Source organism: Limulus polyphemus, unplaced genomic scaffold, assembly GCF_000517525.1.
Source record: "Limulus polyphemus unplaced genomic scaffold, Limulus_polyphemus-2.1.2 Scaffold2832, whole genome shotgun sequence".
Taxonomy (NCBI): Eukaryota; Metazoa; Arthropoda; class Merostomata; order Xiphosura; family Limulidae; genus Limulus; species Limulus polyphemus.
Window position 1 is genome coordinate 11,300 of NW_013668442.1, and position 25,941 is coordinate 37,240.

The window sequence follows — 25,941 nt, forward strand, 5'->3', positions numbered from 1 at the left end:
AAAAAAACTTTAGCACTGACATTTACAATAATTAAATTTTACAATTTTTATTTATCAGAATGCCAAACTGATACAAATCTAGCCTAGCATCAAGAATGGTGACTAGAAAAGTAAGCTAATTTTGATAATGTTCATCCCTTCAAAATTAATGTCAAATTAAGCAGACTTGCCTAAATGAATTCAGAAAACCTCAAAACCCATTTCAAGTGGATATTAAGAAACAAAAAAAATTATACTCATCAAAAAGAGAAAGATGGCAAGCAAGATAACTTTTTAATCTTTAGTATTTTTTGTTTTTTAATACTCTGAATATGTGTGTCTAACAGTAAATATCCTTTTTTGACAGCTCATTTAACCATGATGACCTTATTACTGAAGACCTCCTCCACTGCAGGAATGATAATTCTCTTGGTTTAGAATGTTTAACCAAATCTATCTCTCAAAAGACAGCCTGTACAGCCATGACAATACTCTTGCTGTTCAATGATGTTATCACATTTTTTTTTATTTTCACCAAAGGTAAAACAGAAAATATTACCAGTGACAGAGGCTTAATATATTCTTTGCTGGGAACTGCATTTTTGTGTAATTCAATGAATAGGCTCATCATCACAAATTGTGTCAATAAACCAAACAAATACAGTAAGGCCGCTTATAATGGATGTGTGTATATATATAATATAGGGTTTTAAAGTCTTTTCTAAGTCACCTAAATTTATAATAATAAATTAAGTGCAATACCATAATATTATCTCACCTAAATTAATTAAGGGCTTAAAAATCCCATTGTTAACATAGTATTTTTTACCAAGAGGATACACATACATAATTAAGCTTAGCTTACAAGGCTATTGAAATAAAAAACATCATATCTTGTTTTTATCACAAGCACCTTAAAATTTGGAGTATGACATTTTTTTGGTATCATATATTACTGGAATCTAGTTAGAATTAGTCACAACTACCCACATGATTACAAGACTAACTTCATTATTTACTGTATTATGATTATATCATTGTACAAAACTACATTTTTTTACTGAAACCCATGTCAGAAACCAAAATTAAACCATGCTTTCTGATTATTGTAATTTACCTATAGCCTAATTTATTTCGTTTTATTTTAGCTGAGCTTTCTCAGTGATCTAATTGCATAGTTTAACTATATATATCTTTTTTTAAAGTATGTGAATCCATCAACATTTTCTGTTTTTATACAATTTTTAAGGTTTAGCAATAACACTGGTTAAATGTTTATCAATTGCATTTCACATGGATTGCAAACAACACTTAAGAAGTAGGTAATTTTCTCTCTCCCTAATATTAAAACAAAAGTTTTAGAGGTAAGAGGATAATACAATAATCTACTACCAAACTAGGAAAATTGGAACATTAAAATATTGATATAGTTGGTAACTAGTTTGTAAAAATGAAAGAAAACTACATGCTATACCGTCATATGTTTTTGACACAGCAGCTGGAATATGTTTTTCTAGTTTCTTTGTATCACTGTTGAAAGGATCAAATTCTTTTGAACTAGCTGAGTTAGTAATATTAACTTTTGCTGATACTCCCGCACTGGCAGCCATCTGGGACACTAATAAAAAATTAATAATATTTACTCTTAAAAAATAACAAAATTTGAATTACTACAGTTTTCCTTTTTAAATAACATCAATTAAAACACTTTTTCTTTAAAATAAAATATAAAACCACCAAAAATTGAAAACTTCATAATGGTAATTACCAAAATACAAAATTCTTGAAATGCTGATTTGTAATGTCAGAATACACGGAATACATGATTTAACTCTACTGGCTACTTGATTCAACTCACTTGTTGTATACTATGTTGTTTTATTGTATTGCAAGAAAAACTACTAGGTGAAATAGTATGAAACTTCAGAAGAACTTTCTAAAGATTATGCAGCTTTTGGAAATATCTGTGATATTTATATGAATTTGCTGTTAGTAAGATTTGAAAAATTTCATTGTGATATGTTAAAAAAACAAAAACACAATTGTATATATTTTAATTACTGATCTTTATATCTTCCTATATTCTTGTAAAACTTACCTATAACATTTATATTTTATATAACAAAGTTTATCTCTTTTCTTTACTCAAAAACAAACAACACGTGCAATTTCACTGTATTTCCAGTCAGTGGCTTACAATAAAAAACCTTTTACTGTACCAAAATTGTAAGCAAGCTACTTTGTTTTAAATTACTAATCAGAAGGTTTCATTTTATATAATATAGTAAGTTTCAAACCTGGTTTATATTCATTTATATAGCTTTTTGATATCTCTTTTTGCTGATTTTCTTTGCCCATTCAAGCAATTACATAGTTTGATAAGGCTTAACGTAAAAAAGGCCTAACACAATGGCTTTGTTGACCAAACGAAACTTAACATAGACAAGTGCAACACGACTTAACTAAGCCTATCTGAACTTGCTCTATAAAAACATTTCCTATCATACTGGAACATTATAATTCAAATAGAATATAAAATTATAAAGTAAGCTTAAAAATACAAAATAAAAAACTGTACATGTGGAAAAAGTTGTTCAGAAACATCTCTTCTTTTAGCAACATATCACCACGCTAAACTTTTTTGACTTTGTTCCATTTCCTATGCAAATTTTCGCTAAACTGTAAGGCATATTGTTTTATAGAGTAGAAAAAAAAATGGATTACTATTCTGACTTCTGGAAGCTGAGATATAGGAAATTAAAAAAAGGTTGAGAAACAGTGACTGGCTAAAAATCAATAAAACTACATTTGTATTCAAGTTACAATGTCAAATTATTGCTGTTTTGCTCAAAACCATAACGTCTTTCCTCCTAGGTGCCCTATTATGCTCAGACAAAATTCAGGAAATTCCCAAACACTAATGATAACATTTGAAGAACATTAAAATCCACCCAGAAATCAAAATTTGTATACTTTTTTTTTATGTATGAAATTAAATACATAATTAAATACAAAAATAATAGTTCTTTTATTCAATAAATTTTAAGTCTGAAGTTTTATTTTGGAGCATGGAATAATGACAACTTTACTTTCTGTAAAATTTTAATACAATGGTATAATTTTGCCCTCAAAGTGGAATGCTCCCATTTAAGTGTGATAAAAGTTAAAAACCAATGTTTTGACACGTCTTCTTTTTTTTTTTACATGATCACAGCATTACAGACTACGAGTCACAATTTCAAAATATATATTGATTTTCAACCCTGTAGTCAACTCTGAAATTTTGAAAACTAACACAAGAAAAGCACAAATTCATAACCAGAATATTCTTTTTGTGACTTTTCTTCCCTTATTACTCATTAAATAGCCAAAACAAACAGAATGTTTTAGCTAACATGATTTATTGACTCTCTAATTCTTCTAAGAATATATAAGCTATTAGACATTTTACATCACAAGACATGATGTCTCCCTAAATAACTGATTCAAAAGTCCTCATCACACGCAATAAAACAGAGAGAGTATAATTGAAATGCCATCTAGCCTTTTCTCACTGGAATCCTGTAATGGGCAAGTAAATAAGGATGAGTTTCAAATTATTGGTATTACTGTGATGTAGTGTTAAATATTAAATAATAAGCCATGCTTCACCAGCTTGTATGCTCTACATCTTAATGTATGTTTTAAGCTTTGGGAATCAGATGTACACAAGAGAATATTATAAAAACGTTGGTTCTGATGACAGAATAGTATGTACACTTTCTCACATTAAAAAAAGAAGTTGAAAAGCTATGCACACAGTAAAAATTTAAACTAAATATATAATTAATCACTTTGCTTCTGGGTTTGATGATTCTGTCAAACATTCTGAATGCTGTAAGACCTAGTGACAAACCTTGTGGTTCTCCTGATACTACATCTGTTGTGCCAGAAATCACATGAGAAGGTTCCAGATGGTCAAGCAGCTGGTTCACTTTGTCTCTAATTTGTTGAAGTTCCTTTCGAATATGTTTCAATTCATCAGTTTCCAGTGGAGCGGGTTGGCCATTAACTGTGAAATACAGAGAGTATGATAGAGATGTTCCAATTAACCAGATGAGTATAAACAAAATTAAGAATTATGAACCCTTCCATATTCAAAAACTTAAAAAAGAATTGAGAGCCCAAAATAAGTTTTGTTTCTTTTTTTTTTGTTTCATGTGCCAATCTATATCTAATTGTTTGAAAATAATTCCATGCTTTCTAAGAATAGCCACTAGTGTTTTTTAACTTGCTAACTCAAATCTAAATCTAATCAACATGCATAAAATTTGAGAATTCACCATACAGTAGACAATATGCATTGTAATGTAATAGCTCTCCTCTACAATCACAGACATTTTAAAATGAGGTAGTCTTAAAAATCTTTGATTTGCTTACAATCCTTTGTTTTAAATTACTAATCAGAAGGTTTCATTTTATATAATATAGTAAGTTTCAAACCTGGTTTATATTCATTTATATAGCTTTTTGAAATCTCTTTTTGCTGATTTTCTTTGCCCATTCAAGCAAATAATAATAATACAGCACATTTACCTTTCTGAACAGACTAGCCACTACTATTGATGTTCTTTGTTTTACAACTATTATGCCTATATTTTATATCAAATCAACTTGTATGGCCTAGGGCTGGGCACAGTTCATAGTGGGTTGCCTTGTTTCTGGCTGCATCATAAGTTTTTCAAAATAAAGGGGATAAGTAAGTATGAAAATTTAAACAAATCATCAGCTAATAATGCTTGCGTAGCTAATTAATTCAGTTTTCATACCAGCACATCTTAATAAGCACATTTTAATAAGCTATCTTTTTAAATTTCTAAATTCTCTCTCTCTTTCTTGTTTAATATATCTCCAGATCAGCAAAGGTACACTTTTTCAAACTTGGTGTTTAAAAATACAAAATAATTGATTTTAAGAAATATATCAAGGAAAACTGGAAAAATAGACACAGTTATAACAGTATGTTATTTATATTTTACAAGTGCAAAGTTAAGTAAATCTTGTTTTATTCTGGATTTTACTTCTAACACTTATACTGGATATTCCTATCAATATAATACTTCATTTTTCAATTGTATTTTTTTTTCTCTGTTTAGTATCAAATCACCCTAGACACTGCATTTGACCAGCCAGCCATGCCCTACACAGTTTTTCAACCAAAAAAATAAAAAAAAGGATAAACTACCAAACGAAACAAAGTTACAGGTACTCATTTGTCAGCCTTGTGTAATTTTTTATTTTTTAAACAGTCTTTGTCAAAGAATGATACAAATCTTTAGGAGACTGCAACTTACTTGATTGTTTAAAATCATCAAAAACAAGTAGTAAATAATTAGATGTATTTCATGAACAAATTCTTAAAGAGTGAAAATACATATCTGATGGTGGTTCCTACTTACTTTACATTAATTATACCCTTAAATCTGATTTGGTTCATTATGTAATTATATTCTACTTTGAAGTTGCAAAGTCCAATTATTTTTAAACCACATTAAAAAACCTTGCTTACAGTTGTAATAATTTACATAGAACTTTTTACTCATGGGCTCAGCACCATAACTAAAGACTGACATCACAGTAATGTAAAAGAAATCCTGAAAATATATTAAGGTTTGTATTTGACTTTACTTTTAATCCTATTTCTCACATTTCAATTCAAACAAACTGTAAGACTACCATAGTAAAGTGTTTTATTATTTCATACATTTTAAATTTTAGCCTGTCCAGCAGTTATTATCTTTATTGTTTTGATACAAATATCATTCTTAAGGATATACCTTAACTACATATTAGCTGTTTCATTGGCTTGTTATATTTAAATTGGTTGTATTTTTTCATTAGTATTTCATTTCTCTAATATATTTTTATTTCTCACAGTAACTGAACCCCAATCAAAAGGAAATTCTATAATCATTATATCATGTTGAAAATAATAATCTAAGTACTAAAATTAAAATTATCATTTTTGATAATAATTTTGAGCTAAAGTATCAAATGAATGCAAGACAATGTGATTGAAAATACGAGAAACTTACCAAATATTGTTAGCTTTAAGATTCTACTACATTGAATAGCAAAGGAGAGGTCTGAACTGTCAAATATTGTAATAAGATCCCCATCTGGTGAAAAATAAAAACTGTTAATAAATTATCACAAGCAACATTTAACTGAAATACCTTTTTTTCCCAGATGAACAAGCAACAAAAAAAATGTAAATTTAGTCCAAAGTTCTATATTAACAACTCTCCTTATTTCCAAAATCATATTAACATGATTTTTATAAATTTCTATGATAGTTTTTCAGGTACATAGGTTTTATTAATACATTCTATGAACCACTGCAGATAGGTATAATCTTCTGGTTTTGTAGGTTTTAGAACTTTATGAAAAATAGTTGAATTTACATATTTTACATTCATATTCTTAAAGATTTTGCTTTATTGACAAATCATACAAATTTAAATGTCACAGGTAATCTTATAATAATCTTTCAGTTTTATACTAATATATATATATATATTATATATATGGCAGTCACAGATCACAAAAACATGGTATTTACTAGTGAATGTTATTAAAATTTTTGAGTTTTTCATTCATATAAACAGATATTGATAAATACAGTTATATAAGAAGAAGAACATTTAGAAATATCTTGAGAAGTTATCACACTCATAAAAAATATGGCTTATAATAACTTTTTAGCCAATTAAATTACTTGAGTTTCTGATGATGAATCTGATTTTGGATGAAAGTACCCTACATGAAGTTCTACAACTTGACTTTCAAAAAGCTGTTGATAGTGTACCATGCACAACATTAATTAAAAATTGGAATTCTCTATAATTAGTGGTTCACTTATAAATTGGATAGAATACTGGTTGGTAATAGAACCCAAGAGGACAGTGAATTTCTTATTTTTTCAAGAATTAAAAAACGTTACTGGTGGGTTTTAAAAGAATAGCTGTTCTATAATTTCTGTTTTTTATTATTTTTTTGTCAACAATTTTAATTGCTTTCTTAAAAAGAAGATATCAAAAATTAAGAAAATTCACTAATAAACTGACATTTGGGTTCATTAATTGATTACATTCTACTAATTTAAAATAGTAATAATTGTAAATACTAATTAACATTTTTTGATTACTTTCATGGGTCATGACAATAGAGTTGGACAACCTTGAATTATTTGTAAAATTTCTCTTATCCAGAAAGATCAGATCAGTCTAAGTGAATTGGTTAAAACTTGAAATTAGCTTCAACAGTAAGAAAAGTAATACAATATTCCTGCAGTAGAGAAATTTATAAAAATATACCCTTTATGTGAGAAGAGCATTGCACACTATTTAAAAATGGAAAGAATTAAGTGCATTCAATGATTGACTGTGGTGAAAAGAACATATAAAGCTCTAGAATATAAATAAATTTTTAATTTTACAGTAAAAAAAAAAAAGAAGTTGTACTCCTGAACAAGATTCTGAAGAAATCTCATGTACAATACTGTGTGTAGTTGCCCTTTATTACTGAAAAATATGGAAATGGGCCAGCATACCAAGAAATACCTGGTTTAAGAAATCTAAGTCATGAAGAAAGGTTTAATGATTTGAATTTGTACTTTCTGGGTCCTAAAAAAAACTAGAGATAATCTATCTTATGCATCTAAAATTGTTAGAGGACTTTGGATAATTTGCTCATGGGTGTCCTGATTTAGTGGTGGAATCAAAAGGTTGACTTTATGAACTTGAATATCATGGGAAATATCTAAACTTTGGAAGCCTCAATTAAAAATCTTTTTTAAGAAATATACTTCTCTGCTAGAGTTAGATACTTGTGTAATGGCTTGCTTGATGATATAGCATGTATACTGTTAGTTACTTTCACTTAAATATTTGTTGAATAGATACATTACAACAGTAGAAGGGGTTATCTGCTTAAGATATTAGCCCTGGTAACTTGGTTGGTAGAGCATCAGTACAAGCTGAAGGTTTTCTGTTCAAGGTAGACTTCCATAATTTGACAAATCACCTACCAAGTCTGCAAACTGTCAAATTCCATTTCAAACTGACAATGAAAAGGTTGTAATCAAAGCAACTCTTAACTGAAAGTTTCATGAAAATGAAGCTAGACGAGTATTAAATGTATTAATAACAACATATATTTAAACAAAAAAGGCATATAAACATCTTAGTGTGTAATATGTAAATCAAACTGAGTAGCATATAGGTCATTTTATGGCAATATAGTGCAAGTGCAAGACAGTCTATGCTGTAAGGGCTTAAGATCAATATTTCTTCTACCATTGCTCTTTGTCCTTCAACGAATCTGTATAGTGTTAGTGACTTTGTATGACCTGATCTTTCTAGTTTTTGTACATGTTAAACTATTCTGCATCTTTGAGGATATACTGAGTGTTTCATAAAATTCCTAATCATAAACACAGGATAGGATGCACACATATGCATAACATTCATACAAGCTATAGAACCTTAGATGCAAGATGTGCTATAGCAGGATTACATTTAAAAATTCAATTACATATACTTGTGTTAGTGATACACCAAATTAGCTTTAAAACCTATACATTTAATGTCTAACAATCTTATAATTGTAGTAAATATTTTATCATCGAACTTCCTATACTGACGATTGTGAAAGTATACCTTTGTTTCCATCACTATCTATACTGTTTAGCCTTCAAATTACTAATTGGAGTCCATATGGAATTCACTGGCTTTTGAAACACATTTTTGTCAACTATTTATTTCCCAAATTGTTTGTGGGTCTCTGACTTTGTTGGTTACAAGGTCTATAATTGCATACATGTAAGAATCTAATACATTTAAAAAGGTGTACAAAAATCAATATTGCAGTTAATCATCATAATTACTGCTGCAGCAGTCCTTTTTTCACTTTATATAGAAAATTAGTGATTTGACACAATATATTTTTGTTAAATCCTTACAATGAGTATTGTGAAGGCAAAGACATAAAATGACTTAATATGGTGCAACATTTGGACCCCAATGGTAGAGAATGATGTAAAACAGAATGATTGAACAGTTTTGCACTACAAAAACTGCCAAGCAACTTTTGTTTTGGTTGGACAATTCGCTTACAAGGTAATTCAGTTTTATAACAAAGAAAAGCTGTTATTTCAAACTCTTAACATCTTATTTACAACTGCAAGCACCCACCCCCATCTCAAAATGACCTTAACTAATTTATGTTAATTCAATCCGATTATTTTTAAATATGAGAGTTAAAAGTGTTTAATCATTTTTTCCTGAATGAGATGATTTAAACATCTTAAGAAATGTATAATTTGCATTACCAAACTGCAAACTCAGTATCATTGCAATATTATTTATAGAATTTTTTAACTCTGAAGATACTGCTCTGTATCTTTAACTGGAAGGGAACCATCACTTCTAAGAATGATAGATTAATAAAATGAATATTATTTTCTCTATACTCGCAGTGAAAAATTTGTGCTTCACGTTTCTTTATACACAATTTCTATAAGATAAAGATTTTGTATTAATGTATGTGCTCAACTACGAATTCAGTAAGTTTTTCTCTCTTAAATGATGTCTGGGTTGAAAACTGATACTAGCAAAGTAGCATACGAATGTTATTGTTACAGTTTTGTTAGTAAAACTTAGAAGGCACTAGAAAAAAATAGTAATACTCATTTAAGCAGGAAAATTTGAAGATTTCTACTGTTGGTTATCTATACATCCATGCTAATGCATTTCAGCTAGTTATATTATACGATTCTAAGTGTAGAAGGTTACTATAACTGTGATTTACAAGACTGACATATCAGTTTTGCAATCTCAATTTTGACTATTCCTTTGATGAATTACTCTATCTGTCAGGTGTTTTCCATCCTGAATTTCTTACAATATATTCAAATAATTATTGCAAGTAATTATACAATAAACATAGTACAGTAACAAGTACATTAAATGCATGAATCCCTAGAGAATAATCCTATATCACAATATTTTAATCACTGAACTTTAACATTTTTTCTTACCTTCATCTTTATATTTCACTGTTACCTCATCATTACTTGAAAGTTTCTCATTAAACACACGTTGCATCATTAAGATCAGTTCGTCATAGGTAATATCCTCATTATGAATTGGAATGCGACGAATATCATTTCCAAGCTGAGCTTTAATAATAACCTTGCCACTCAGATCCAGCTGATTGTAGCCACTTTCATCATTTCCAGTGACAGGCCTTTGATAGGATGTCATAGTTCTGTCAGTTCAATGTTAGTACCTTTGTGTCAACAGAAAGAAAAATCTTAGTATAAAACTTTCTGATTATAGATTTCATATCACTCTACAATGAACATATTTTAAAATATAAAAAATTAGATGCACGTGACTTATACTACATTTGCTGCTGTCCTGCCTTTTAAATTATTATGAAATCATAAAAAAAGAGGCAAGTCAAATAGAATAATGTTAAACCTCAACTACAATACAAGGAAAATACAGAAACAGCTGGCTGACATTTTATTTGGGCTTGCAGAATTGCATATGAAGTCTTCCTAAAATGAGTCAGTTGTAGGCCAGTAACAAAGGTAGATTTTGCCATTCAAAGGTTTGGAACAAATTACCAAACAAAGGTTCAAACCTTGGAGAATACAAATTTGCATAACTTACTGATCACCATTGCTACTATCTTATATTTGATCAGAAGACCTTTTATTTTACAGTTAATCCATGTAAATGAAATAAAATGTTCACACAGTTTAAAAATATAGAGCAGTAATAATGTTTTCATATTTAAAAAGCAAAAAAATGCTTGTTGCTTGTGTAAATGTATTTGATGCTACAGCCAATACTCGTATATAAGCTACATATAATACAACTGTATTATAAAAGCACCCTACTGAGACCAATTAGGAGATCTGCTGCTGACTTGAGTGAAACAAATCTTTATTCAAGTCACCATTCCAAGCAGATAAACAGTCATCATAGTTTAACATAATGTTGTTGATTAATTAAACGTACTTAATAAACACAATAATACATAAACAGCAAAGCAACACTAACAATTCAATTAGAATATAAATACAATCTTCAACTACAAGAAAAAATTACAAGAAAGCATTATCAGTCATCTTTTTATAACAAGGCATTAGCCATATGAATAAATAGTAATGATAAAAATAATTATAAAAAAACAGCAAAATAAAAGATACTAATAATGACACTTTGGTAAGGAAATAAATACAGACTTTCAACTATAACAGAAAGTTAAAGGAAAGAGAATCTGTTGTTTAAAATAACATTCCTCTTATGGCTAGTAGAGTAGGCATTCAATACATCTTATTGAAGTAATGCAACCACTACAAATACTCTCATGTTTCACTATTATGGTCTGCTACAGTACATGTAATGAACTGCTACATATAACATTTTGGAGATGTGCTTTTTAATACAACTCCTGTCTATGCAATAGGTATTTTACAAATCAATTGACTGAAATTTCCACATACATGAAATTTAAGGTATGGTGACTATACAAACACTGTCAAATGATTTCTGTTGAGAACAGAAAATAAAATCTGATACTGCTGGAATACCTTCTGACAAACCTTTAAATATTTAGAACGATCTTTGAATTCCTGGATAGCAAATGAACATTTGAACACAGCCCTAGACAGATATAGACAAAGGTTCACATAATTTTTCATACCAGGTGCTCAAATGAGTACCAACAAAAATGGTTGATAATCATGGAAATTATCCATCTTCATCCAACTTGCCAAAAAAAGAAGTTCATATTAAACTAGCAAGACAAATGAGAAGTAGATGTAAAATTGTTATTATTTATTAGGTTATTATTCAGCTTATCCAACTAGCTAGCATGGTAAGTTAATAACTGAGTTTTGTATATTTTCAGATATCAAAATCAAACTATATGTTACCTACATGAAGTGGGGAATAAAACCCTACTACCAGGAAAACTTTGGTTGTGATGGTATGCCCTTGTGCCTTTTTAGCATCTTTGAAGTATGCATTAATTATTTTAGCCATGCATGCATTCCTGTGTACCAGTTATGTGAACCCATGGTTATAGATAAAACAAGCTTTTGATATCAGGTTACCTCTTTTTAACTGGTACTTCCTGCAAGAACTATTCTCAGTACAGTGACTGAATTTTCAATATACCACACACATATTTAAAATTAATCAGGATTCTACAAAATCTGTCTTGAACATAGAACCCTGAGTTCACATTAATTAGTTATATGCTCTACAAACTGAACTATCAAGATCAAAGTCCTATGCAAATGATCCTTCTTCTGACCATTACAATATTTCAAAAACTAAACTGGTTCACCGGATGGAAAATAAAGTTTTATAATGAATATTAGAAATATAGTAATACCAAAAATATCTTTAATTACAGACATTTCAGAATTTTTCAAATTCCATCATCAGTGTTAAAAACCTCAAATGTTAGTCCATAATATTCTAAATCAAAAGTTTAGAAAGAACAACAGATTTAAAATGTAACAGTATAATAGAATGTGTGATAAAATGTACAGCAGGCTTTTTCAAAAGAAGCAAGCTATAGATTGTCCTTTAAAGCTCTCACACTGAATATTTTATAAAAGAACTAAAATAAACAGATTACATATCAAAGTTAACATTTTTCCTATACCAAAAATGTATTTCCAATAATATTTACCTTCTCTCACACATTAGCTAGCTTTATCCTGATAAAAGTTTCTTTTCTCTGCCCATCTAAGTATTGGTATGAATCTTACCTCAGTTGCTCCAGCCTTTATATCCCACTATATTGGCCATAGCCATTTAAATCTCTCCACTTACATCAATGCACCCCTATACCAGATCCATACATAAGCTCCCCGTTAATACTTCCTATTCAACCAGATCCATACATAAGCTCCCCGTTAATACTTCCTATTCAACCAGATCCATACATAAGCTCCCCGTTAATACTTCCTATTCACTGTTTTTATCTGGTGTAACTTTATGTAAGCTAATCGAGCAATCTCGACTGGTTTACAGCTATCCGAGTAAATATGACACGCTGCTTCAATTTTAGCAGAACCAGTCAGTCTGAAGCAATCCAAGTCGGCAAAAGCTTATTGATTTTTATCAACTTTATCAAGCACTCACGATACACAGATTACAAAAATGTTGTCTCATCGATAGTTTAGTATGTGATCAGGAAGTTCATGACAAATATGTATGCTGTACAAATATTTCACTCAAGATGATAAAACTGAAGACAGTGCAAAGACTGTTTGCAAAATTGTAGATAATATCATTTCTTGCACTGAATTTGTTGATCAAACAACAAAGAAACATTCTGGAACTACTGTTTCTGAAAAGACAATTCAGTTTTGGATGAAAAAATTTTCATGGTTAGTGAAGGGGTAGATAAGAGACTGAAGTGCAGCATTTGTATGGAGAAAAAGTGAGAAGCGTATGGGTAAATGAGAGATCACCTAATATTCAGAAGAACAGTACTGAGAGGCATGGGCTTTCTTCAGAACACCAGCAGTCCAAGAAAGGCTTAATGTTGGAATATGGGGTCAAGAGTAAAATATATGGCATTGATGTTGACAAAAAAGATAATTCAATCTCTGTATCAGATGATGACAGTAAATTGTTTCTACAATCTTTTATGTATCAAAGAAGGAGTTGCCATCTGACAAAGTCAACAGTTTACTTGAGTTACAGAATTTGAGTGGAACAAATATCAAATATAAGAATTTAAGCTATGTAACAATAAATGACATACAGTTATGTATAAGTAGTTATTCAGAAGTCACTTATAGAAGAAATCTGCCAGTTTGAGACATATGCAATAATGATAGATGAAAGCACAGATTTATCAATACAGAAACATTTATCAGTATGTATAAGGTATGTGTGAAGAATGGTGAAGCAGTAACAAAGTTACTGAAGATGGAAAAGCTCACACCATTGTTAGTCACCTGATTAAGTGCCTTGAAGTGCCTCACTAACCTCAGGCTTGACCCAGCTAAGATTGTTTCTCTAACAACAGTTGGTGTATCAATAATGACAGGTAAAAAGACAGGTGTTGGGGTGCAGATGAAATCAAAGTGCTCCCCCTTTGCAGTATAAACCCATTGCATTGCCCATCACCTAAATTTAGCTGTTACAGATTCAAATAAAAAGTTGGACACTCAAGACATTTAGAGAGAATTTTAACAATTTGTATTATTTCATATTACTTCAAAACTCAATAGTATTCAACTTACAATAAAAGAGCCCCATAACATGAATGGCTTGGGCTTAAAAATGCTGTTGAAGCAGTGTATGATAGTTACAACTCAGTCCTGGTTACTCTTTCAAACACTGCAGAAGAGAAAAATGCTACTGCCCATGGTATGCACAAATACTTTTCAGAATATAAGACAGTGGTGATAGTGTCATTTATGCTAGATATTCATGATGTTCTTGCAATGTTTAGTAAGTAGTTACAAAAACAATTTATTTAGTGAAATACAGCCATTGATGGAAGCAACAATAGCCAAGTTAGATTTTCCAGAATCATGAGATAGAAATGCTGTAAAGACCATAGAACTTAGAGAAGAAGAAGGAAAAACTAGTGCTTTTATGAATGGAGAAAACTTAAAAAGTATTCTGAAAACATTGAAAATTAATTGTCAGACCTGAAAAAGAGGTATATATAAAGTCTAAAAAATAATATAAAACACAGATTCAGAAAAAAAGACTGAGATTTTTAAAGACTTTAACCTCTTGTGGAACCAGTGGTGGTAAATTTGGCAGGTACTGGTAAAAGTGAAGAAGCTCTTGAGACTCTTGCACTGTTATATGGAACTGATCAAACAGTAATTGTTGTTCATGGCAATCTTCATGTGGAGGATGAACAAAGAGAAGGACAAAAACAAGTCAGCAAAGTCTTAGACAAAGAAAAACTCAAGCAAGAGTGGCCAATGCTAAAAGATACAATTTCAGGCTCATACAAACATTTACCTACTCAGTCTGTGCCAGAGGGTTATACAACTGCATAACAAAGTGATGTCTGAGGTTGCAAAACTGTGTACAATAGCTCTATGTATAGCTATCACAAGTGTTGAGTGTGAAAGGAGTTTCAGTGCCCAAAATAGAATAAATAACAAATACAGATGTTCATTGAAAGCAGAAACTCTAGACAGTCTTTTGAATATTCAGTTATCAAATTATGATCCAGTTAGAACAGTCAGGCTATGGGTTACAAAAAGTAAAAGAAGGTACAGCTTTGTCAACCACATATGCCTAGAGCTAAGAAACCAAAAGAGTGCTTAAGCTCCCATAGGAGTTGTTGAACAAGTACAATATATTCATTTAACATGTAAATATGTGAAAGTTTTTGAAGTTAAATAGTTAAAGTTTTTGGTAATCATGCATAAGAAGTGCTGGAATCTTTTAAATCTAGTCACAATTCAGTGTATATTATTTAAGAGGCAGAGCTGTAAAAGACTAGTCAAGTATAAACTCAGTTATTCATACTCATTCAGCTGTGATGTAAAGACTTAAGCTAGTCATATCACATTTTGAGTAGGCTAGTCATACTACACAGACCAGTTTTGTGATATAGGACTGCAGGGGAGTACTTTAAGAAAGAGTGGCTTTTTTCTACCTTTAGGCAGAAGACTACCTCTATGTGGCAAAGCAATGTCAAGGTGATGATTTGTACATGTACCTTAAGGAGAAAAGAAGGTGGATTGTTTTAAATACTTGTTGAGATTTTGCTTTTCAGCATTGAGTTGGATTTCAGGAAGTAAATACTCATTGACCTAAAATCTTGAATAAAGCACTGAATATAGTTGTGACATGGTGAAGTGCTTACCAAAACCTGGCAGCTATTACTTTTCTTATAAACCTTCAGTTCACTGCTAAGTTGTCATATTTAAAAAAAAATACCTTTTTCTCCCCTTTTTATGATCATAGTTTAAAATATTCATAATTGTATTTATTGAGGATTCAATAATATTAATGACATCTAACATGCTAACTATATCAAAGTTTCTAATCTATATAGTTCATAAGGCCCTAGAACATTTTTATATATATATAAAACTAAGCTTATTTACAAGAGATGTTATACCTTGGAAACTGAATAATGAATATATGCACATGGGTTAAGGTGTTAGATGGAAACACCTAGAAAATTATGTTTATTGGTATTTATTTTACCAAGGGCCTCCTGGTCAGAAAATTGACATGATTAGACTGAATTAATATAACTCGCACACAGAACTTACTACAGAAGATGCTATATCAAACTCTGTTTGTAGTTTCGATGAGGATACAGTTAGGAATGGTGTACAATACCTTTACATGCCAATGACCACAACATTGAGATTTATCTTTAGACTACTTGTAGAATAAGTATGTATTACTTCACTGATTTTAGGAAACTAACTTTAGAAGCTACTTTGATTAAAGGAACTGGTTTAAAAGGGATTTCTTTTAAATAGCAAAACCTAAACTGTTGAACAAATAGTTACTTTGTACTTAAAGATAAACAAAGCTTTCCAGAATAAAAAAAAATCATGGATAAAGAAAAAGATGTGGTAGTGGTGCATGACATTCTTAGTTGGAGTAGCAAATAAAATTGTAAATCTGTGAAACAAAACTGTCACCTAGAGTGACAGATACTGAAACTTTGCAGTAGTAGATGAAAAATATTGATGAACATATATGGTTTCAGGACTGGATTTAGTGATTTTCTGACTTCTGAGAGAGGGTAGAAGTCAGAATGTTTTTTATGATCCAAAAGGCCTTTTGATACCTTAGTTTATATCAAAATAAACAAAAAATGTTTTCCTTCTTAATAGTTAACTTGTAAAATGGAATGTCAGATGATGTAGTGTGAATATGATGGTTGGTTAAGTTCCTATAAATTTTTTGGGATAATTTTAAAAGTGTGAAAGGTTACTTTTAAGTTGGGATTGTTTTTTGTTAAGTGCATTTCATACAAAAGATTTTATTTACATCTTCTATTCTTAAATCTCTGTGTACCTGATTAGTAAGTAACTTGCAGCATTTGTCATTACTCACATGATTAGCTACAATATGCAATACAAACATATGATCCTCCTTAGTTCTTGCCACTATAGTATTTACTCTCTATACTTTATTCCGAGCTTTACCACCTTGTTAGCAAATTAAAGTAATTGATTTTCTGTGTGCTACATCACAAACTTTAGAGTATGCTTGTTATACACAAGTAGGAAATTTCTCAAGATTCTTTCCTTCTCCATTTTCATCAACAGCCAATAGTTCAAATATACCTGAAAGTTACCTATGTTTGGTATAAAATTGTGTTACTTGTAATAATGTGTACAGTTTTGGTCTTCTTATCTAAGACCGGATATTGACATACTGGAAAGGGTTCAAAGGAAGACTACCAGAATGATTCCAGGAATGGAATAGTTATCTTACAAGGACAAGTTAAGATGTTACAACTTTCTTTCCAAAAATGGGTAAGAGGTGGTCATATTGAGGTTCACCTAATTATCCACAGAATAAAGGTTTCTTATTTCTTTGTGCTATATTCTGAAAGTACTAGAATGAAAGGAAACATGTTTGAAATTTGGAAAATGACTGACTAGGCTACAGTTAAGATAGTTTTATTTTATAACAGGGTGACTAACTTACAGAAAGTTTGTAATCAATAGTAAAAGATGAAGGATAGGTTTAAACTTTTCTTTTTTCTCAAGGGGAAGTGTGAAAGGATAGCTTTGAAAAACAAGATGACCCCTTGTTGTTCATAAGTTATATTATGCTAGCTAATACATTCTTCCATTGCACAACTTACACAATTTGAAACTTTTCCTTTTCCTTCTTAATAGCATTTTTAACCTTTAAGGTTTTTTTATAGTTCCTTTCTTATTTCATTAGCTTTCTTAGCTGACCTACATTTTCATACTTTAATTGTTAAACTTTCCCTAAAGCAAATTTTCCTACACTTTATGAAGCACTCTTATATATTAAACTTTCATGGAGATTTAATATATATACACATGTATGTAATAAATCCCAACCAATTATACATCACACAATAATAAACCTACATGTGAATTTACCATAGGTCATGTTTCATAATTGTCTATTTTCTTCAAGACTTCCAACAATATACAAAATGGCATTGCCATAGCTTCGTTAATTTGATATAACAGCTCATATGAGAAATCACTTTAAAGGAAATTACCTTCACTTTAAGGCGAAAGCTATAAATAAGATCCATGAAATAAATTTCAGAACTTAAGGCATTTTTGTAAATTCAAAATTATATTTTTTAATGTCACAGATCTCACCTAATTTTATCATTTAGATTTGTTTTTTTTCTTCTGTTCATATTAGCCCATGCTATTAAAAACCTATGTTCTTTTGGAAGCCCCATTTCTCAGTTGTCTATTATGAACAGTATTTATTGTATACCTTGCATATCATATACTTGTATTTTTCAAGTGCATGTGTGCAACAACATTACCTGTCACAACTCATTTCTAATTTTGACACTTCTTACTTCTGTGGCTGTTTTGTATAGCTAAATGTAATACGGGAGTACGTACAACTTTCAAATTCTCACAACCATAAAGTTTGTGCACGTGTTACAAACTCCTTGAAATATTTTTTTATAAAATCAAAGTTTTGTTACACCAAAAAAAGCACCACATCTCATTTTTGGTTAAGTAAGCTCTTCCTTTGAATATTCAATTGATCCTATCCTGATGAAGTATACTTCAAGGCTTAATTTTCTTCATAATCATAAATGTTAAGTCATAATATTGATTTTGGAATAGAGATGAATATATTTCATGTCACATTATACCTCTACTTTGGTCAGACCACAATGCAATGCACTAAATTTGAAAAATGAGTGTTTCCTTAAAAACATTTGTAACCTCTAAGTACCTAAAGAAAATCTTTAAATCTTTCAACAATTTTTTGATGTTATTTATGAGCAAATGTTCAAAAAAATGAAACAATTAGTCACAAGTATAGAGTTGTATTTTTTTTAATTAATTAAATAATATTTTACCCACCATCATGACCCAAGTTGAATAAAAAATGTGGCCTGGCTAACTAATGAATGAATATTTGCTATAAAATTCTTATCAATGTTATAAGTGCAGCTACGAGTTTTGATTTCATTCCTTTAAGTCACACACTCAATCCTTTTTTTGTCTGCACCTTTTTTTTTTTTTCACACATGCATTACAATTAAGTAAAATAGTAACAGCAATTAAAATGGGAAAATGACCAGGCATAACAAAACATGTTTACAAAGGGGACACCATAAAAAGTTTGCACACCACAGATCTAATTAAGAAGTAATAATACAAACATCAGTATTAATCATTTAATGTTAGTTTTGAAAAATGTTACAAATTACATGCAATTACTCATTCCAAGTCTTTTGAAATCTATAATTTGTCTTCAAGACCATTCTTTTAACATTTATTTGATTTATTAATTTTATCTTTCATAGAAAATTATTCAAATAATGTTAAGTCGAATAATGTAACTTACCACATAAGGTACTTGGCATGTTTCTACAGACTACAGACTTAAATTAAGTTAAAAATAAAAGTTAAATAGGTAAAATCGCCAAGTTAAAGTTACTTACTAAGTATTATTTAGTTTAAATTTGTGAAGATAATTTTATTTTGAAACTGATAAACTACTAAACAAGTTCGAAGGTAATATTACTTTACATTAGTAATAGTAACACTAATAGTAGTTATCCAAAAGTGGAACGTGTAATTACTTTTAGTTTTTACTACTAGTAGTAGTACTACTACTACTAATAATAATTACTTTAGAATGAATTACTATTATTAATAGAGAAACTGATATAATACATGCTAACAGAGAACCAATGAGCAATACCAAACCTTAAAGAATAAAAAGTGAAACACATAAACTTAAATTGGACTTCTTAAGCCAAAAAGATATTGTAACACTCCAACTCACCAAAGACGAGCTCTGCAGCGCCCCACTTTACAATTTCTAAAAGTAAAGTTATTTTGAAAAATACGTCATCCAGAATATCGAGCGCACGTGAAATAGGACATAATCTTCAAGGAACAAGAATGTATTGAATTTGAAGTAACACAAGCTTAGTCTTAGAAAGTGAATAGTTCACAGTAAATATTCCTTTTAAAGAAATTAAATGATAACGGTATGGCTAACATTCCGCATGCTGGAAGCACTTTTAGTGTGTCAACTTGTGTTGCAACAACTTCACGTTTATCATTTTCATCTGGAAGATACCAGGTGACTAGAAATATATTACAAGGTCGGCTGGAAAAAGAAGATCAGTATCATAAACCCATTTTCGAAATAGACTCAGATCCAAAAATATTGGACTCAAGATGGTCCTGGGTCGTATGCATTGGAGCGTTTTGTATTGGCGTGTTTTTGCTTGGCCCCCTCCACACATATGGTCTCATTTTGGTAGCTTTGATAAAAGATTTTAAAATAACCACAGTAAAAGCAGGTAACATAATAACTTAAGTATTATGTTAATAGTTTCATTTAGAGTTTACTTACTGATTATAAGTATTATTTTATTACAAGTCACAGAATTATCGCAACAGTGAAACGTACGTTGTACCAACTATTCTTCCTTACTGTAAAAGCTGTAATTGTAATATAATAATAAGTAATATTTTGTTGTTATAGTTCATAACTGTTATTTATATTATTTGTGGGTTTCTATTTAATCATATAATGTATTTAATACGAATATGATAATATAACTTTTCTGTTCTGAAAGCTAATAAATTACAATATTGTACTGCACCCACACAGCTTAATATTGTATTGAACTCTACGAATGTACCATAATGAAAACAATAAAACCTCTTAAGTTATTTTTATTACTATTAAGTGGCGACAAAGAAGAACACAATCTTACTTTTGTTAAATTCAGGCCAAATATATTGAAGAATTAGAAATAAAAGCAAGGTACATACTGTTAAGCAAAACGTGTTTAAAATTGTTATTTCAGTCAAGCAAGCATTACGATAAAAAATATAGAAGCATAAAACATTTACTGTGATTGTGACAGGATGAAAGAGTTAATAAGAAAAAAAGTATCTTAGGTTTTAGAGGTTTTCAAAAACAATTAAGCCCTTCAGTTTAGCCCAAAATATCGCTAATGTAGAGAACCGGTGAGTAGAATAACAGTCAAATGTTCTGCTGATTATTGTGATTCTGGCGTCAGAAGGGCTAGCTCACCAGTTTTTGAAGCTTTTGCGATGATTTACACACCAAAATATTGTAGAAATAAACACTGAATCAATGTTACAAGCTTATGGGAATTAGCCATTGTAAGACTTTATAGCGTTATTGAGCTTAAGTGCTTTTATTCAAACCTGAATTCATGTAAATGAAAGGAATTCAACATTTAGTTGTAGATAAAAAATTTTCTTGGAAAGATTTGGCTACTTATGTATTGATTTTCGTACGGTTTTGTGTATTCTCTACGTCATTTTTATTTTTAATTTTTTTATTACTTGTATATATATAGCTGAGTAAAATATGATATGTCTCAGTCATAGTTCTGTTGCTTCTTCTGATTTTTATATCTCGTTAATGACGTATAGGCTCGTTTTTCTTGTACTTGCCTAAGCAGAAGAGTGAAGAAAAAAAAACAAAAAACATTGCAATTCCCAAGATAATAATTTTTTTCTTTCAAGCTTGGATTGGTTCCCTGACCTATGGACTGGTACTTCTGTTTGGACCAATGTCCAGCTTTGTAATGGACAAGTATGGACATCGAGTGTCAGCTGTTACCGGATCTGTCATCTCAGCTCTAGGATTCCTGCTTTCCTCCTTCGTGTACAATTTTAATGGATTGTTTGGGACGTTCTCCTTTGTCATTGGAATCGGTATATGTTTTGCTTACACTCCTTCAATGTGCATTTGTGCTCTTTACTTTAAAAAATACATCTCCCTGGCATCGGGACTCACAGCATCAGGCTCGGCCATAGGAACATTATTGTACACACCATTAACGCAATTTCTGATCATTAAGTTCAGTTGGAGAACATGTTTACAGATCTACAGTGGCATAGCATTTGTCTCCGCAGCATGTGGTCTAGTCTTCAGGTAAGTGCATTAAATGAGTAGACAAACGATTTTAAGACATTCAATACGTAAGTTCTTGATGCGCAAGTGTAATTGGTTACTAGTAAATTGCATTTTCGTATGTGTCGCATGTTAAATTTCAGTGTAATACAAAGGTGCATATATTTTTGTCAATTACAGCACCAAACTTGGAAAGACAAACAATCCTTATTAATTTACTAAAAATACTTCAAATGTATTTCATATGACTTTGCTATTTTCATTGATAGCCGGTCATCTTTAATTAGCGACGATGAACTGTTTTTCAGAGCTAATATAAGTAAAAAACTATGCACATGAAATTTTGTATCATTAAGATATTAAAGTAAGCGATGTTTCTTAGAATGTAAAATTATTAATTTTCATTCCAACCTTAAAACAAAATATTTGTTTTTTAATTTGCGAAGATCGAAGTACAGCCGGTTTTTCATTTTGAGATAGGTTATGAGTATTACTTTAATGGCGATATTACTTTTCTATGATTAAAAATTCTTGACAAACTCTTTATTACTGTTATCTTCAGGTCAAGTGTAAAGTTTTCTTTGAGAATCTAACAAATATTCCTTGTTAACAAGGCCCGTAAAGGTCAAACGACGAGATCTCCTTCCCAAATCATCAGGTTCAACAAAGGAATGTATAGTGATGCTGGATCTCTCGCTTTTCAAGAATATAGTGTTCCTTGGTTGGTCAACAATAACATCCTTGTCCATTTTTGGTTTCTACGGTCCCTACGTTCACATGGTACGACTTTATTAACCAGAGGTTTCTGATACTGTTGTTGCTAGGCGTAAAATACTAGATAGCCAGGAAACTACAATCTTTGGATTGATTTCATGATACCTATGATATTACGTAGTATGATGTACTTTTTTTATCGAATCTGTTTTTATTGATCTTGTGAATAAGTTAATCAATAAAGCACGTCTTTAAGCACATTCATTTGTACATATTTACAATAACAAAACTAAAATACTGAAAAAAGTTTTAACGAATGATTGCTCTAAACAAACTGGTAATATATACTGTTACGTCTCCGTTCGTTAATTAACTTTCCGTAACTTCGTTCCGACGAAACTTTAGCGACCCAAGTCCTTACTTAATAAAACTGGTTTATTCTTTCCGAATACAACTTTACGATACACTTATTTTCAACAGTCGCTCTACAACAAACGCTATATCAACGTACGTCAACAATACTTCTGACTGCAGTTCAATTACTCACTATCTACACACACATTATTGTCCCGTCACGTTGTCACCCTTTTTTATATACCAGACTACCCTATATCTAGTAAATGCTAGAGCATTCGCCAAGGTACAGGATAGTTCTAGAAACGTGGCGTGACACTAGTCATGTGACTTCGCTGACGCAACAATACCTTTCTCAACAATACTTGTATCATATATTATGATAAGCCTTTGTAGAGAAGATAAATTCCCGCTAGACAGAGGTCAAGACAAAGATTAAAGAGATAAAATTAATGTATTTATTTTAATAGGGTCAAGTCTATAATTCTCGAGTAATTTTGATAGATCTAGAATGTGTAGAACTAAATGCTTCTCAGTTATATAGAAAAATGTTTTCAATTTGTTAGTTAATTAAATAGCACGACACTGGTTTTACTTAAAGTCTAGTATTGTTGTATATTAGTTCGAGTTTACCGTAATATTTGGATTACAAGCATGTTGAAATAAAAATGGCACATGATACTTATTACAGGTTCAACACGCCATAGACCTTGGTTTTTCTGAAGAACTGGCTCCAATCCTGCCCATGTCTTATGCTGCAGCTACTGCAACAGGAAGAATCTTGGGTGGTCGAATTGCTGATACTCCATGTGTTAATCACGTGTATATGTTACAGGCATTCACTACAAGTATGTCTAAGATCGTTTTCTGAAGATCATATACATGGATTTAATTAATTTATTAATCGAAAGCTATCACTCTAACGCTTCTTTTCGGCACATTTCAAACAAATGAATAAGTTTGCTTTCAGGTTTATGTCTGCATTTTAGTGTCTGACAACATTTGAATTAACTCTAAAATCGGGAGTCGACTGCACAGAAATTAGTGACTGTGTTGGTCATAACAATATACGGTAAACAAACAAAAAAAAACTCTAAAATTGCTTTTCAATGATAGTTTAATATTAGAGCTTTCGAAGAAAAAAGATTTTGTGCTCATCGGATAACCTCTTGCAGAAAAATCTTAATTTCAAAAAATCAGCTCTTCCCCCGTTTGTGTCAAGATTTTAGTGAATAATTGCCCATTGAAAAGTAATTTGTCTATAAAAGACCTGTTCTCAGCAATCAACTAGTCAATATACACTGGGAAAAGGTCCGAAAGCCATGTTTACCTTAATCTCAGTTACAAGTATAAAACTGGAAGGTCTGATGTTTGCTTGTAAGATTTCACGCAAAGCTACTTTGTACTAGTCATCCCGCGTTCCTAACTTTGAAGTGATAGATTAGAGAGAAGGCGTTTAGTCAACGACACCCACTGGCAACTCTTGTCATAGTGGAGTTTCACCGTCACTCTTATAAGACACTCACGGGCCCAAAGTACGGAGCGTGAATTTTATTTGTTGTAACGGTACACGAACCATGTAACCCCAACTTGGCAGTCCGGCACTAACCAATGAGCCACGCGTGGCCGTGGTGTTTACATGAAATACAAACGTTGTGCATGCAGTCACGATGGGGTTCTTATTGAAGTTAAAGCGATCAGAAACAGAGGTTCAAAATGTTAAAATGCAACCAGAAAAGGACAAGAAAAGTGGACAAAAAGAAGGAATAGTAAAAATAGTAGTAATTTGTTCTCATGGTAACTCTTGTTTTAGATTGTTTAGTGAATGACAGAGTTAGATATGATTGATAAGACTTCAACCCACGAAAATCATGATAAGTAGTTACATTTGCCATTGATCTACTAATTACGCAGAATATCCCAAATATCATGAGCATGTTGAAAAACCATTCTTATAGTGCAAATCAAAATGAAAATGGAATTGTCTGAGCAAAAGTAGTTTTAGTTTGTTTTGAGTTTCGCGCAAAACTACACGAGAACTATCTGCGCTAATGTCCCTAATTTAGTAGTGATAGACTAGAGGGAAAACAGCTAGTCAACAACACCCACGTGTATCTTAGGATATTTTTTTACCAACAAATAGTGGGACTCACCGTAACATTATAACTCCCCCACAGCTGAATGGGCGAGCATGTGGGGATTCGAACTCGCAACCCGTAGATCGCAAGTCCTACCTTGCTTTGGAAAGACTTTCATCAACACCAAAACAACATTTTGGGAGTTTCTTTGCATCTTACCAAGTAAGGGATCAAACTCTAAACATATGCAAAGTTTTACATAAGAAATTGATCTAACGGATTTTCTCTTGGTGAAAACTGATACAAAAATATGACATTTTTTTCACTACGATCTACTCAGGATTTCAGGGTTAAAAAACAAAATCCTAATTTCATGTGTGTTTTCTTACTGGAAAGCCTCATCGGGCTATCTGCTGTATCCAGTGAGGAGAATCGAACCCTGATTTTAGCGTTGTAAATCCGAAAACTTTATCGCTGTCCTAACGGGGAACTCTAATGATTTTTTATTAGTTACACAGCTTATTTTCTCATCTGAGAACAATGACCTGATAATTTTCAAGCGATTTAACTAACGATATCAATTTAACAATGAATCAGTATGTTTGTTTTATAGCAAAGTCATATTGGGTTATCTGCTGTGT

General features: G+C 30.9%; 1 protein-coding gene across 8 annotated transcripts in view; it reads right to left on the reverse strand.

Moving 5' to 3' along the window:
- The window catches only part of LOC106468013 (protein TFG-like), a 107,009-nt gene that overhangs the window by 2,359 nt on the left and 78,709 nt on the right, over positions 1-25,941 (reverse strand). Inside the window, exons 1-5 of one of the 8 annotated variants that reach the window (XM_022396296.1) lie at positions 20,034-20,056; positions 10,058-10,308; positions 6,054-6,137; positions 3,875-4,030; positions 1,454-1,597 (exon numbers count right to left, since the gene is read on the reverse strand). In XM_022396296.1, the coding sequence (XP_022252004.1) occupies positions 1,454-1,597; positions 3,875-4,030; positions 6,054-6,137; positions 10,058-10,283 (610 nt within the window). In that variant the 5' untranslated portion in view covers positions 10,284-10,308; positions 20,034-20,056. The other 7 variants (XM_022396295.1, XM_022396300.1, XM_022396297.1 and 4 more) reach the window with 7 other exon arrangements.